Source organism: Crocuta crocuta, unplaced genomic scaffold, assembly GCF_008692635.1.
Source record: "Crocuta crocuta isolate KB4526 unplaced genomic scaffold, BGI_CrCroc_1.0 scaffold16, whole genome shotgun sequence".
In the NCBI taxonomy this organism is placed as follows: Eukaryota; Metazoa; Chordata; class Mammalia; order Carnivora; family Hyaenidae; genus Crocuta; species Crocuta crocuta.
Window position 1 is genome coordinate 9,971,541 of NW_027531893.1, and position 15,428 is coordinate 9,986,968.

Consider the following 15,428-nt stretch of genomic DNA (forward strand, 5'->3'; position numbering starts at 1 on the left):
TGCCCAAAGTCTCCAAATTTAGTAGCAGATGTGGTTGATCCTTGAAAAGCCAGCCTGTGTAGCTCTAATGGGATACAGTCACGTGCTTTGTTAGGAAAGCCTAACGTTTTGCCTAGCGCTTTGGGAGTCGTGACCACAATTTAATATAATCGGATGTGGTCTGTTTGCGGAATTTTCAAAGACCACACTTAGGTATCAAGGTGGGATGGAGGCTGACAGGTAGACATTTATCATATGCTACCCGAAGACACTAATTCAGGAGCAGAATGAGGGACACAGCACTAGGAGAATGTACTCAAGCACCCATGCAGAGAGATACTAGTATCATTTATTCTTTAATTTTCAAGTTCCCCCAACTCCTCTCTTTTTTAAAGGGAGGGCAGCTTTCCTGTGAATATAATTTCGGGTAGGAGGAGAGGACCCAGCCCTCTGATTTATGGAAAAGGACATAAATCCACAGATGGGCCTGGAGTACTTTTACGTTTCAACAAGGGGTGGGGACGCAGCTGCCGCTTCTGGAAAAGCAAACAGCCAAGGGAAGTGAAACAGATCAGCAGCGACCATCACTTTTCCTGCATCAGGCCCAGGAGATCATCTTCTATCCCCTTCTCACTCAGCTCGTCCAGGCTGTAGTACCGGTGAACGATTTTCTCGGCGGTGACCACGACGACTCGGAGCCCATGGGTGTCCTGGCCCAGCTGGCATCCGATGGCGGACGACACCACCATGTCCAGGCTCTGGTAGGTGCCCCCGGCATTCCGGTGGTAGTGGCCTGAGAACACTGCTGTGACACCTGTCGGGGAGGGAGCGAGACATTAGGGGGCCAAGGATTTCCCTGTTGGGGACTTGGGGTGCTCTCCCGTTTTCTTTTGGGAACAATACTGACTGTTATTAAATTAAATGCATACTATTACTCAGCGCCTAAGAAATGAGAAGGCAGCATATGTGACATCCAGAATCCTTCCAGGGAATAATTCATCGATATAACATATTAGTAACACATTTGTCACAGACACTGCAAGAAAGTGCCAGGGAACAGAAGCGAGAAGGAAGATAAAGGGCGTGACTTTGAGAGAGGCACAGGAAGAGGAAGGAAATATTCTGGGGCCTGTATCTGCAGCCAGAGGATGCAAGTTAAATGTCTACGAAAAATTACGTTTATGGAGTTCTAATCAAGATAGCACAGCATGCTCACCATTTAATGTACCTTCTCCGCCCCACACTCAAGAGCCACGGTGGATAAAATAGGAAAAAAGAAAACCAAAGGACGGAAGTCGCCTCAGCATCAAGATAGAGAGCCGTGTGGATGAGAAACAAGACAGAAAGGCAGAGGAATGAGAATGAGCGGGGTTGCAGGTTGGCGGGAGTGTAGCACCTGGAGGGGAGCAGAGACTGAAAGCAGCTTCTGTGACATGAGCAAATCAATTCCCACCCCTGTTTGGAGCAGGGGTGGCGTGACGGCCTCTGTTTCTGGAAGGAGGCTGCAGAAAACCATCGCTGTCTGGGGCCCGGCCAGTGGTGTCTTTAACAAGTTCTCCAGAGAATAATGGAGAACCGGTTTGCAATGTTTACGCCTTTCCGTGGGGCGGATGCTCACGTCGTGGCTGACTGCAAATCACCAGCGATGTCACTGACCCAGGCGTGGGAGGAGATGTGGCGAGCACGCCGGTCTGGCGCCCCCACCGCAGATACAGAACCTGTGAGCCACCTCGCGGCACCGTCAGAGCAACATGCAGCAAGGTAATTAGAAAACAGTTTCCAGTATTTATTGCCTTTGCTTGTCAACATAATTTATTCATTGGCGAGTCTGGAGAATTTAATTTTTAATAATCGTTTGACAACGAGCTCACAAAATTCCTTACAATTTAATCATTGGCTTTCGTGAGCTGGGCAGGAGGAGCTGTCTGCAGCACGCCACTGGGCTGGGGCTTGCAGCGATCCACGGGTCTGGGAAGGAAGGACAGACACTGGTTCAAGTCTAGGAAGGCAGACAGGTTTTCTCAGTGTCATGGAGCACAAGGGCCTTCCAGCTCCTCTCTAAGTCCTGGTCCCAGATGGGGCTGGGCTGGAGGAGCCCAAACTACTAGGCAGGGAGAAGCTATTCAAGAGAGAAAGTGAAAGGGGCACCAGGGTGGCTCAGTCGGTTGAGCATCCGACTTCGGCTCAGGTCATGATCTCACGGTTCATGGGTTCGAGCCCCACATCGGGCTCTGTGCTGACAGCTCAGAGCCTGGAGCCTGCTTTGGATTCTGTGTCTCCCTCTCTCTCTCTGCCCCCTCCCCCACTCATGCTCTGTTTGTCTCTGTCTCAATAATAAATATACATAAAATTTTTTTTTTAGAAAAGGGAGAGAAAGTGAAGGAAAAACCCAAGCAAAAAAACAAAAACAAAAAACTACAAAAACAAAAAACGTCTTACTCGGGGCGCCTAGGTGGCTCAGTCGGTTAAGTGTCCGACTTTGGCTCAGGTCATGATCTCACGGTTCGTGGGTTTGAGCCCCGCGTCAGGCTCTGTGCTGACAGCTCAGACCCTGGAGCCTGCTTCAGATTCTGTATCTCCCCCTGTCTCTGACCCTCCCCTGCTCAAGCTGTCTCTCTCTCTCTCTCTCCCTCTCTCTCTCTCTCAGAAATAAATAAAACATTAAAAAAAACAAAAAATAAAAAAGTCTTACTCAAATTGAATCTGAAATAAAATCCCACCACCTGTGAAGAAATCTCATGCTAATTAAGACAGTCTACAGACTCCTCAATCAGGAATATGAATTCACTCAGATGAAATGAATGATATAAAACTGCCTGACAAATACTCAAAATGAATATGGTTAGAGCATCAAAAGGTCCTCAATAAGGGACTAAGATCTATAAAAAAAAAAACAAAAACATGTTATGAAACAAAACAGCCATGAATTAAATGAGAATAATTGGTAATGAAAGCTCAGAGATAGTGGCCATAAAAGACAAGCCATTAAAATATAGGCCAAAGACAACTCTCAATAAATGGGATAAATTCTAGACTGGACACTGTTCAGAGAGGAAATCAGTGAATTAAAAGACAGCATGCAGGCAATGAACCGAAGTCAACACAGAGACCCAGACACAAGCAAGAAGAACATGCGGTTCAAAGAACCCAAAGAATGGATGAAGAGGTATTAATGGATGCTTCAGAGGAGCCGGAACAGGAGAAAGGAGGAAATAATAGTAACAATAACTTACAAAGGAATGACAGGCAGCAGGCACCCCTCACAATAACAGAATCAAAGAGTAATACCTTCCAACGCTGAGGGCGAGCAATATGAACCTCAAATTTTACATCCAGCTAAACCATCATTCAAGTTGAAGGGCAAAAGAAATACCTCTGGAGGCATATGAAGACTAAGAGTTTACCACTTCCAAGCCTTCACTGAAAGAATTAGTAGGAGATGTTTCTTTTTTTTTTCTTTTATAGTTTATTGTCAAGTTGGTTTCCATATAACACTCAGTGCTCATACCAACAAGTGCCCTCCTCCATGCCCATCTCCCCCCTTCCTCTCTCTCCCTCCCCCATCAGCCCTCAGTTTGTTCTCAGTATTCAAGAGTCTGTCGTGGTTTGCCTCCCTCCCTCTCCCCCACTATTTTTTTCCCCATCCCCTCCCCCAAGGTCCTCTGTTAAGTTTCTCCTGTTCCACTTATGAGTGAAAACATGTGGTATGTGTCCTTCTCTGCCTGACTTATTTCACTCAGCATAACACCTTCAAATTCCATTCATGTTATTACACATGGCCAGATTTCATCGTTTCTCATTGCCATGGAGTATTCCATGGTATAGATAAACCACATCTTCTTGATCCATTCGTCCGTTGATGGACACTTTGGCTCTTTCCATGGTTTGGCTATTGTGGAGAGTGCTGCTATGAACATTGGGGTAGATGTGCTCCTATGCCTCAGCATTTCTGTATCCCTTGGGTAAATTCCTAGCAGTGCTACTGCTGGGTCATAGGGGAGTTCTATTGTTAGTTTCCTGAGGAACCTCCACACTGTTTTCCAGAGGGGCTGCACCAGTTTACATTCCCCCCAACAGTGTAGGAGGGTGCCCGTTTCTCCACATCCTCGCCAGCATCTACAGTCTAGGAGATCTGTTTCAGCAAGGAGGGGATGAAATGTTAAAAAACAGTGATGAGCAAACATTGATAAAAGTATTTTTAAATTGAATTAACTACTGATTTCCCTTGAAAAACTATTTTTTAATGTGAAAGTGAAACTAAAAGTCAAGAATGTCAAGATGGAAACTTCAACGGATAATTAAATGCATAAAAGCTATTGTCATGTTTGGATGGAATATGAAAATAACAAATAACTTAAGATTTTGCTAGCAAAAATGCACAATTAACATGCCTCTTAAAAATGGCACAAGCAGGGGCGCCCGGGTGGCTCAGTCGGTTAAGTGTCCGGCTTTGGCTCAGGTCATGATCTCACAGCTTGTGAGTTCAAGCTCCACATCGGGCTCTGTGCTGACAGCTCAGAGCCTGGACGCTGCTTCAGATTCTGTGTCTCCCTCTCTCTCTGCCCACCCCCACCTCCCCGTTTGTGCTCTGTCTCTCTCTCTCTCAAAAATAAATATGTTTTAAAAACCCAGTGAATTTATACTTCAAAAGGGTAAATTTTATGTATATGAATTACATAGCTCAATAAAAAATGGAAAAAAAAAGTGTGGGAAGGGGGGAAAGCTAAAACTAACCATGTGGTAGTGAACTGGAGGTGGAGACATTAATATGAACTCGTGTTTACCGTAATGTCAGATATTAAAAACAGATGAGGACACACAGAAACATTTATAGAGGTGTACAGACACAGGTGAGTATGCAGATATGTATTTCCCAGCCTAGATCTAGTGTCCAGATCTTGGTTTCTAATACCATTCCCCGGTAATAGGAGATATAGATCCTTGGAGAAATGACTGACTGTAGGGCTGGAGCAGAAAATACACAAAATGAGCCTGGAGCACCTTGTTGGGCCAGAAAGTAAGGAAGTGCTTAAAAGCTCATAATAATGGGGGAGGGGGGTGTCAGAAGGACACAGGGATCAACCGAAAGAACTCCCCACAGCCAAAGCTTAACAACTTGAGCAACAACTAGTGCTGCATTATAACCCAAAGTATAAGAAGTAAATCCATGAGTCCATATTGATATAAATAAATATGTAAATGTGGGGAAAAAAAGACAAATCTCCCATAGAGAATAACAGATCATTTGCTCGGATATTCTGCCCTCCAGGAGGTGGAACATAACTCCCCACCGATAGGTGTGGACTGTGCATGGGGACTTCCTCCCAAGAGTAACTTTACAGTGGAGAGACTGGCCAAACATCAACAGGTATGATAGTCAGATTGATTGCATGCACCCCTTGATGTGCCTTGATGACGGTGATGAAAATAGCACTTACACCTGCGTGATCTTCCTCCCCCCAAACCCAGGACTCCAGCACAAGAAAACCATCAGACCCACCCCAACAGACAGACCTTCTACTAAATACCTGACCAGCACTTCTCAAAACGGTCAAGGTCATCAAAAACAAGTGTGAGAAACTGTCACAGCCAGGAGGTGACTAAGGAGGTGTGATACCTAAGTGAGACGTGCTATGCTAGATGAGATCCTGCAGCAGAAAAAGTGCATTAGGTAAAAAGTGAGGAACCTGATCATGGACTTCATTAATAAAAGTGTGATCAGTATCAGGTCATTAATTGTAGCAAATGTGATACTGGTGTAAGATATAAATAACGGGGGACTCAAGGTGCAGGGCATATGGGAAGTCTCTGTATTATCTTTGTAATTTTTATGTAGATGTGAAGTTGTTCTAAAACTTTAAAGTTATTTAAGGGGGCCTGGGTGGCTCAGTCGGTTGAACATCTGACTCTCAATTTCAGCTCGGGTCATGATCCCAGGGTTGTGGGATGGAACCCCGTATGGAGTCTGCTTAAGATTCTCTCTTTCTTCCTCTCTCTCTCCCTCTGCCCCTCTCCCCCACTCACACTCTATATATAAAATTAAAAAAAAAAATTAAGTGCATTTAAAAAACCATACAGATAATTTCCAAAAAAACAAAAATGGAATATGCAGCCTTCAATCGGCAAAGAGGCGGGGGGGAAGAAATGGCAATGACCACAATAAACGAAAAAACGAAATGGGAACTTTTAAAATGTTACGGACACCAAATGCTGGCCCTGGTGTGGAGACGCTGGAGTGCTCCTACAGTGAGGGTGGGAAGGGAAGGTGACACAGCCTCTCTGGGGCACAGTCTGGCAGTTTCTTACCAAACGAAATTTGCATTTACCATTATGACCCAGCAACAGAACTCTTGGGACATTTATCCCAGAGAAGTGAAAACTTAGGTTCAAATATCTGTACACAGATGTGCACTGTAGCTCTATGTGTAATAGCCAGAAACAGGGAACAATCTAAATGTCCTTCAGTGGGTATACGGTTAAACTGTGGCACATCCACACCACAGAATACCACTCAGCAATAAAAACAGGGAAAAAAAAAAAAAAAAGTATGAGCTACTGATACACACAACTACAACAGATATCAAGGAAACTATGCTAATTTTAAAGGCCCCAATCAAAAGTTTCCATCCTGTGTGAAACATTGCATTGATACAGCATTCCTGAAATGACGGGGGTACCGCTACAGCTGCTAGGGGTGAGGCCCAGGGGTTGTGGGGGGTAGGGGTGAGCATGGCTGCAGGAGGGATCCTGGTGGTGACAGAACTGTGGGNCAGCTGCTCTGGTTAAGAGGAATCTGGGAGAGTCTGAACAGAGCCCTGTGACCACAGCCACCATGTGCTCACAGCAGGACTGGAGACCCACCTGTGCGCAGGTGCCGCCATCTGCCCGCTGAGGTCCACACCTAGGGATGGTGACCCAGGTTTCTCTACTTAGGACAGCCGAGGGTGGTGAGGATCAGCTATTTCCATTTACTGTTATTAGGATGCAAATAGATCCAACTCATCCCAGAGTGATGAGGTGCCATTTTCTCACATTTTATGATGGGTTCCCCTCGACCCACGACCACCACTTCCGTTGAAACGTATCCTTCAGAAAGGCTCGGAGAAGAGCCCCCAGATGGAGACGTGTTGCATCTGGGGCATAAATAATCAGTGCAGTGTTCACTGAGGCACTATCTGTGACGTTCATTTGCGGGAGACAGGTTAGATGATGGGTGCATTTTACAAAGAGGTAGATTTCCATGTGCTGGCATTGAAAGGCACCAAATACATTATTAAGTATGAACAACAAGATGTTTAAAAAAGTATTGTGTGCTCCTGGTTTTGTAAAATAAAGACCGCGCATGTGTAAGAGGGTGTGTGCCCATGGGTTTGTATCCCCCACCCGAATGGGGCTACATTCCCACTGCCCCCACGGGTGATTTCAGGGAGACGGTGGGGGCTGCGATTAGTGAGGGGGCATCACCTTCTACGCCTTATTACTGTGGTAAAACGTCACCAGTGATCAGGAACGCACACACCGAGGGGACCTGAGCAGCGTGGCGGTGGTGTGCCAGATGCTCCCGGGGGAGGGGGACAGAAAGGAAGGGTGTAGGTGCCACCACGACAGGGCCTGAGTTGTGCCAGTCAGAAACTGCAGCTGCAGCCCCAGGTTGGGCGCCCAAAGGGTCCCCACCACAAATGGAAGACTGGGCAGTCCTGGCCACACAGACTGGGGACCGTGGACGTGAACCGCTCTGGGCCGTCAGACCCGCCTCGGGGAGTTCCTAACGGCTAGACAGAAACCACTTAGCGTCGCTATTATTTTGTGGTGTACTAGATCATGTGCATGGAATTTGGCTCTTTCTGCCTAATTCATAGCTGCAAACTGTAATATTCTGCAAGGCATGTTTGGAAATTTTGAGAGTGGCTCGCATTAGCCGTAATTAGCTGGAAAAACTCACTGATGTTCAAGCTTCACGCCATATTTATCGGCGCCCACAGAGACAGGAGCGTTAATGGGGACCGTTCGAGTGACCGGAGGGACTCTGGGAGATCTCCGAGGACGGTGGACAGCTGGGCTGGTCTGCAGTAAGCTCGCAATCCGTCTTCCTGATGCACGTCCCTTAGGGCTCACCATTTATTGCTAATGTCCCAAGTCACAGCAAATGTGACTGAATGACGATTCTGGCATTAGCAAGGATGCCTAAGAGGGCTAGCATTAGGATGAAGAGCCTGTCAGTGAGCAGGGCCATTGCGTTCAGAATGTTCTCCCCTCTGGCAAGAGATCGCCCCCACCCCCATCATCACAATTAGGAGCTTCGCTTCTCGGAGGCCTGAATAAGCAGCTGTGAGAAGTGGCCACGGAATCATACAAAAGGGACAGGCAGGCAGGACGCTAAAGTCGGTGTCAAAAAGGAGGAGGGTAGGTAGAGCTCTGGGTTCTTCTGGGTTCTGGTGCAGAGTTCAAGGCTCTGGGATATTCCTGGCTGGCCCAAAGGTGCATGAGAGACCGTCTTCTTGGGCTGGAACCAGAGCCAGAAGCAGCCTGGAGGCTGATAGAAGTTTCTATTTCCCACCTCCCGGCAAGTCCAGCAGCTCTGAACCCACATCATGTTCTCCCAAGTCCTGCCTCGAGTAAGGGCAGGACTGAGGCACGATGACAGTGGCTTACAAGGAAGGACAGCCACAGGATGCTAGGGACCTCCCGTCCATCATCTCACTGAATTCTCCCAATGGAGACTCCAATCGCCTCCATTTTATAGAGGAGAAACCTGAGGCCAGAAGAAGAAACAAAGAGGCAAAGTTACACAGCTGCGAAACTGATGTTGGAGCCTAAGCTCTGAACCGACCTTGCAGACTGTTTCTGTTCTTTCGTTTTGTTTCGTTTATTTTGAGTGAGAGAGAGTGAGGAGGGGAGGGGCAGAGACAGAGGGAGAGAGAGAATCCCAAGCAGGCTCTGCGCTGTCAGCGGGGCTCAAACTCACAAACCTGTGAGATCACGACCTGAGCTGAGATCAAGAGTCGGAAGCCCGGTTCTGTTCTTTGGGGACCTCGGGCAGGGTATCACTGACCCCTGGGAGCCTCCGCTTCCTCATTTGTAAGGTGAATAATGAACATGACTCATGCGTGGCAGAGAGGTTTGAAGGAGAGCATGGGAATGGGCCGAGGGCTCAACCCTGGGGGCTCCCTCTCGGGCGGGGCTGGTAGCTGGAAAAAGACACAGACACCACGTGCTGGCTCTGCCATGTGGTCTCCTGTCCCAGTAACAATCTCCTCTTATGCCGACAGGCCACGTGGGCCCATCTCTGCTTTTCTATTAGCTTTTGATGGGGAAGCATTGATTCACAACTCAATGGAGGTAGGAAATGCATTAATAAATCAGTTTCCTTGACGGGGGATTGATTCGAGTGGTGTTTTCAGGAATTGTGCAGAATTTCCGTCCTGGCTGTTCATTAGTCATCGCTGGCCGACATGCTTCGACGGTTCCTTAATTGAGTATTACGTATGGATTGTTTTTGAATTATGAACTGCTGTAAGGGGATGACAAGCATCTTCTTAAATTACCGCCAGAAGAATTCCCAGCAAAAGACAGCCCCAGAGCCTCAGGGAAGGACAACGTCTGCGGCATCAGCTTCATATTTATTTCTCCATGGTATCAAGTCATAAGGATGCTATAAAAGCTATTTTTAAGCTGTCTTGATTCCAATTCATTTCCAATCAATCAGGGGATGGGAATGCAATTTCCAAATAGTTTGATATTCTAATATTGGAGGCTTGCCTCAACTCAGTCAGGATACCGGGATGCTCCCCAGTACAATTTTAATATTAAAAACCGACTTCCTTTGGGGCGCCTGGGTGGCTTAGTCGGTTAAGCGTCCGACTTTTGCTTAGGTCATGATCTCGCGGTTTGTGGGTTCGAGCCCCGCGTCGGGCTCTGTGCTGACTGCCAGCTCAGAGCCTGGAGCCTGTTTCAGTCTGTGACTCCCTCTCTCTCTGACCCTCCCCTGCTCACGCTCTCTCTCTCTCCTAGAAATAAATAAAAATATATAAAAAAAAAAAACCGACTTCCTTAATGCCTTCGTGTTACTTAAGCCTGGACAGTGTAAACAGATTGGAGTTGGACAGCTCCCGCTTTTATCCTGAGTATACATTTATGAAAATGCTATGCATCTTCCACATCGCCGGCTGGAACAGTGAAAATAGTGTTGTAAATCATGAGTCACACTCCCATGTTTCCTGCCTCAGTGGTTAAGGACAAAAAGGTCTCATTAAACAAAAAAAAGAAAGAAAGAAAAGAAAGAAAGTAAAAAAAAAAAATTGGTATGAACATACAGAAAACAGGTACAAATAATCCCTGCTATAGGTATAGGAATTTCCTCCGCAGGTAGCTGAGAGGCAGGCATTGAGACCAGGGTGGCCTGCATGGCAAAGGGGCAGAGACAGGTTTCTTCAGCAGGGCTGGGAGGTGCAGCTGCTAGTCTGAAATCAGGGTACGGTCCACTACTGGGTTAGGGTTGGGAGTCGCCAATCTGTGAATTCTAGGTTCCACTAGGAATCACTTTCTTTACATGTCACTGGCAAGCACCTCCCCCAGTGCCTAAGGCTCAGGCTTAGAGGGAACATGGAGGAGTGGAAAGACCAGCTCCACTTTGTCTGGGTGAAGCTGGAGGCTGTTTCTTCAGCCAGTTTGGGGCAATAAACACTTGGGGAGCTCCCATTGGTGGGAGGTGATTTTGGGGGGTTGCGGGACACCCAGAATGACCATTCCTAGCAACCGAATGCTCAGGGCCTGCAGCTGGATAGTAATACACACAGTTATCCCTAACAGAGGCAGCAAGTGATAGGTACACGGTTTGCAGTGTTTCATTTCCTGAGCGCCCACCCTGTGCCGAGAACTATGCATATGTATTGTTTCTGTTAAGTTTCACAAGACCCCCAGGAAGACATTAGCCGCCTTTTGCAAGTGAGAAAAATGACACACAGAAAGGTTAAGGGACTGGTCTGGGTCACACAGCTAGGATTTGTATCTGGATCAGGCTGACTCAAGCAGATGCCTGTCCATTACCTTCGAGGTACAATGTGCCGAGGATCAGGACACGGCAGGGCCCAGGGAGACGGCTTCCTGGAGGGAGGGCTTTGACCTAACCACACCCTCCACTTCTGCCAGTTCTCTGTTCACATCTGTCCTGGGACCTGATGTACGCTAATGATTGCGGTGGTAACGAGGATGATAATAAGTGCTATTCATGGAGAGCTCACTGTCAGACACTAAAGAGCACTTTACTTGTTCTTAGACGGCACGATCCCCACACTCTCCCTACGAAGAAGGGATGGCTATTATCCCAGTTTGGCACATGAGAGCGGATGCAGACACATCTCACGGTTTGCCTAACTTGGCACGTCCCCGGCAGCGCTGGGGTCGGAACCCACCGAACACCTGCCAACCGGAGGGAAACTAAAAGCATGTGAGAGGCGGGGCACACGAGCAAAGAACAGGATTTGGGGTGCAGGGAAGGGAGGAGCAGGATTCCCTCTCTATGCTTTTGAACCCTCACCAGTTGTGCAATACGGAAGAAATTATTTTTATTTTGAAATGGGGGAGAGGCAGACAGAGGGAGAAGAGCGAATCCCAAGCAGGCTCCACGCTGTCAGCACAGAGCCCACTGTGGGGCTTGATCTCATGAATTGTGAGATCATGACCTGAGCCAAAATCAGGAGTTGGATGCTTAATCGACCAAGCCACTGAGGCGGCCCCCCCCCGTAGGGGAATTCCTCGCACGGGTTTTCCAGGGAAGTGTGTGGTGGCACCAGGATTCCAGGTAGCTCCCAGCTCAGCTGGAGGGCAGGGGCAGCGAGGCCAGGGGGCCGGACTAAGGGCTTGGCTGAAAGGGACGCAGGGGAGGTGCCGGCTCAGGTCTGCGTCCTCTTTCCCTTCGTGGGGAACATCAAGGCATCCCGTCCCTCCCAGTTTCCACCTTGTGTGAATTCAAACCTTCCCACCCCCAAACTCCCATTAACTGAAGTGGGATCCTGAAGACATTTTCATGGAACTTCCTTTGAGGATTGCTGGGGACTTAACTGACCTGGGGTCTACAAACATCTGTAAAGGGTCAGATAGCAAGTATTTTAGGGCCACGCAGTCTCCGTGGAACCACTCAGCTCTGCCCTTCCTTCACTGCAGGGAGGCAGTCACCATTCCTAGTTCTGTAAATGCATGTGCATGGATGTGAGCCAATAAAGCCTTATTAACAAAAACGAGAGGAGAGTCGATTGGAGAAAAAAGGCACACCATTAAAAAAAATACATGTGGGGTGCCTGGGTGGCTTAGTCGGTTAAGCGTCTGACTTTCACTTAGGTCATGATCTCGCAGTTCGTGGGTTCGAGCCCCGCGTCGGGCTCTGTGCTGACTGCCAGCTCAGAGCCTGGAGCCTGTTTCAGCCTGTGACTCCCTCTCTCTCTGACCCTCCCCTGCTCACGCTGTCTCTCTCTCTCTCTCTCCTAAAAATAAATAAAACATTAAAAAAATATATAAAAAAAAATACATGTGGATGATGAGCCATGGTTTCTCAAAATTCTCCAAAAATTAGAAGTTTCTTTCTGTACTTCTCACAAATCAAGAAAGCAGTAATTTGTGGTTTATAAACTATGAATGTCATTCTGACCAGGAGAGATGAGTGTATTTGCCCAACAGAGAACACTGCTTTAATGAGCATAAAGTTATTCTATAAGCAATTACTCAGTTATTCAATAAACATGAGCATCTGTCCTAATGGTCAGAAAGAGACTTCTAGATTTACAAGAAACTAAGAGTGTCCCCATCCTTCCCTCTAAGAAACTAACTCAGATCTGAAACATTAAAAAGACTGTATGTTGACAAGTTTTGCTTGAAGTTAAATAGCTAATGGGCTTATACAGTAAGTGCATGTGCCAGGAAGAGAAATTACAAAATTTAACCAGCATGTAGCTGACACTCAAGAAAGAGAAGTATTCTGAATGAATACTGAATAGAAGTTCATTCTGCTGAATGAACTTTCCGGCTGTCCTTTATTACAGACAATGTGAAGCAGAAGGAGTTCTGAAGTGGCCCTGCTTACGGGAAGCATAATGGGAGCCTCTTGTGTCATTTTAAATTTTCTAGTAGCTGCATTTTAAAAAGTAAACAGTGACGGGTGAAACTAACTTTAGTTACGTATTTTATCTAACCCGATATTTAAAGTGTTCTTCAACACAGAAGCAATATATAAAATATTACCCATTGTATGTTATTTTCATACCAAGTCTTGAAAATCCAGTGTGTGTTTTATGCTTAGAGCCCACCTCAATCTGGACCAGCCACATGTGGGTATGACATTGAACAGTGCAGTTCTGGAGGGGGGCAGAGGTGGAAACCCAATCCAGTGTTGGTGCTTTTTAACTGAATGGCCTTAGTTTCATCATCTGAAAAACGGAGATAGTAACAGCTACCTTGCAAAGCTGCTGCTGTGAGAAATAGCTATATTGTGCCTTGCACATAGTAGGCTCCTAATGATGGAAAGCCACTATTATATCAATTACTTAGATCACTGAATATTTCTTTAATAGAAGCACTGAGACAACAAGACCCTTTTGCAGAGCAAAATGAACCACACCACAAATACAAATAGACCAAAAAAAAAGAAAAAAAGTAGCTCTAGGATCAATAGCTCTCAAATTTACAAGGAAGGTGAACTGCTAGGTCAAAGGATAGCTCTACTTTTTTGGTTCAGCTTCAAGTATAATTGAAGGACGATAAGCTTCACATGTTTGATCAATGTGAACACACATAAACACCTGGAAACCATCATCAAGGTCAAGATCATGAACACACCCATCATTCCCAAAAGTTTCCTTGTGCTCCTTTGGAGTCACTCCCTCCCAACATCCTGTCCCAGGCAACATGTGATGTGCTATTGCTATAGATTAATATGGATTTTATGGAATGGAATCATATAGCATGCACACATTTTTGGTCTGGCTTCTTTCACGTAGCATGATTTTGAAAATTTCATCCATATTACTGTGTATACCAAGGGTTCATCCTTTTTATTGCTAGGTAATATTTCACTGTATTTTGTTTACCCATTCAAAACTGCTGATGGACCCTAGGCTTATTTCCAGAATTGCCTCAGCACTTTTAATGAAAACAGATTAACCATATATGTTGGGGTTTATTTCTAAACTTACTTTTCTGCTCCACTAATCTGTTTTTCTTACACCAAATGCCAGTTTTGATCACTGTAGGTTTATAAATAGTCTTGAAATCAGGTAGGGTAGGTCTTTCAACTCTGTTCTTTTTTTTCAAAATCATTTTATTATTATAGGTAACTTGCATTTGCACAGAAATTTTAGAATCAGCCTGCAATTTCTATCCAAAATAAAACTACAGGAATTTTGTTTGGGAAATCAAGTCAATGTGGGAAAAATGCAACACTAACAACAGTCTTCCAATCCATGAACATGGTCTATCTTTCCATTTACTTAGGTCTTCTTTAATTAATCTCAGCAATATTTTATAGTTTTCAGGGCTGAAGTCTTACCTGTCCTTTGTTATTCCTGGATATTTTATGATTTTTGGTACTGCTGCAAATTGAAATATTTTACAATTTCATTTGACAAGTGTTTGTTGCTGGCATATAAAAATACAATTGATTTGTATTTGTGTTAATCTAATATCCTGAGACCTTGCTGAGTATTTATTAGTTCTAGTAATTGTTTTGTAGATTCCTAGGGTTTTCTAAATAATCATGTCATCTGCAAATAGGGACAGTTTTATTTCTTCTTTTCTGATTATTATGCTTTTTCTTGATTTTTGTAATGACTAGAACCTCTGATATGCTGTTACATAGAAATGGTGAAAACAGGCAACTTTTCCTTGTTCTTGATCTCAGGGGGAAGATTTAGTCTTCCATGTTCCCATAGTTTTAGACTTTTGATATGACTGTCAAGTTCTTCTTAAGGAAAGAAACCAACTTAAATTTCCTTCTACAAAGGATGTGAGAGTTTGGTCACTGAGACTGCATTTCTTGGTGATAAGGCAGAACCTTTCAACGATTAAAAGGGAGACTGTCCAGAACAACACACGGTGTTTCTGTTTATCCAGAAATTCTGAGTAACTGCTCTCCTCCATGTTCCTCTATCGTGATGGATAATCCCTGTCATCTCACTCTTAATGAAGGCCTTTCACACAATTTACTCTGGTGGATGTTGTCGGTGTCCCTGCCAGGTCCCTTTCCAGGCTGGTGCGTCCATCCTCCAGCTGCCAGGACGGCTGGCTGCAATGGCTCACTGCTGTCCTTCCCCTGAGCCCCGAAGGACTAAACCAAAGCCTTGGCTGGAGGCACAGCCAATGACTGAAAGACATGAGAGTGCAAAAGGACAGGGCCACGCAAATGTTCTCAAATTAACTGTGGCGGTAAATGCAAATTCTGTGAACGAACTCAAAACCACTGA

The 15,428-nt window shown here is 45.8% G+C and overlaps 1 protein-coding gene across 1 annotated transcript in view; it reads right to left on the reverse strand.

Annotated features, from left to right (window-relative positions):
• Positions 1–308: 308 nt before the first annotated feature.
• Positions 309–15,428, reverse strand: part of CPPED1 (calcineurin like phosphoesterase domain containing 1) — a 102,365-nt gene continuing 87,245 nt past the window's right edge. Inside the window, exon 4 of the mRNA XM_077773328.1 lies at positions 309–793. Within this exon, the coding sequence (XP_077629454.1) occupies positions 564–793 (230 nt within the window). The 3' untranslated portion in view covers positions 309–563. The remainder of the gene's footprint in view (positions 794–15,428) is intronic.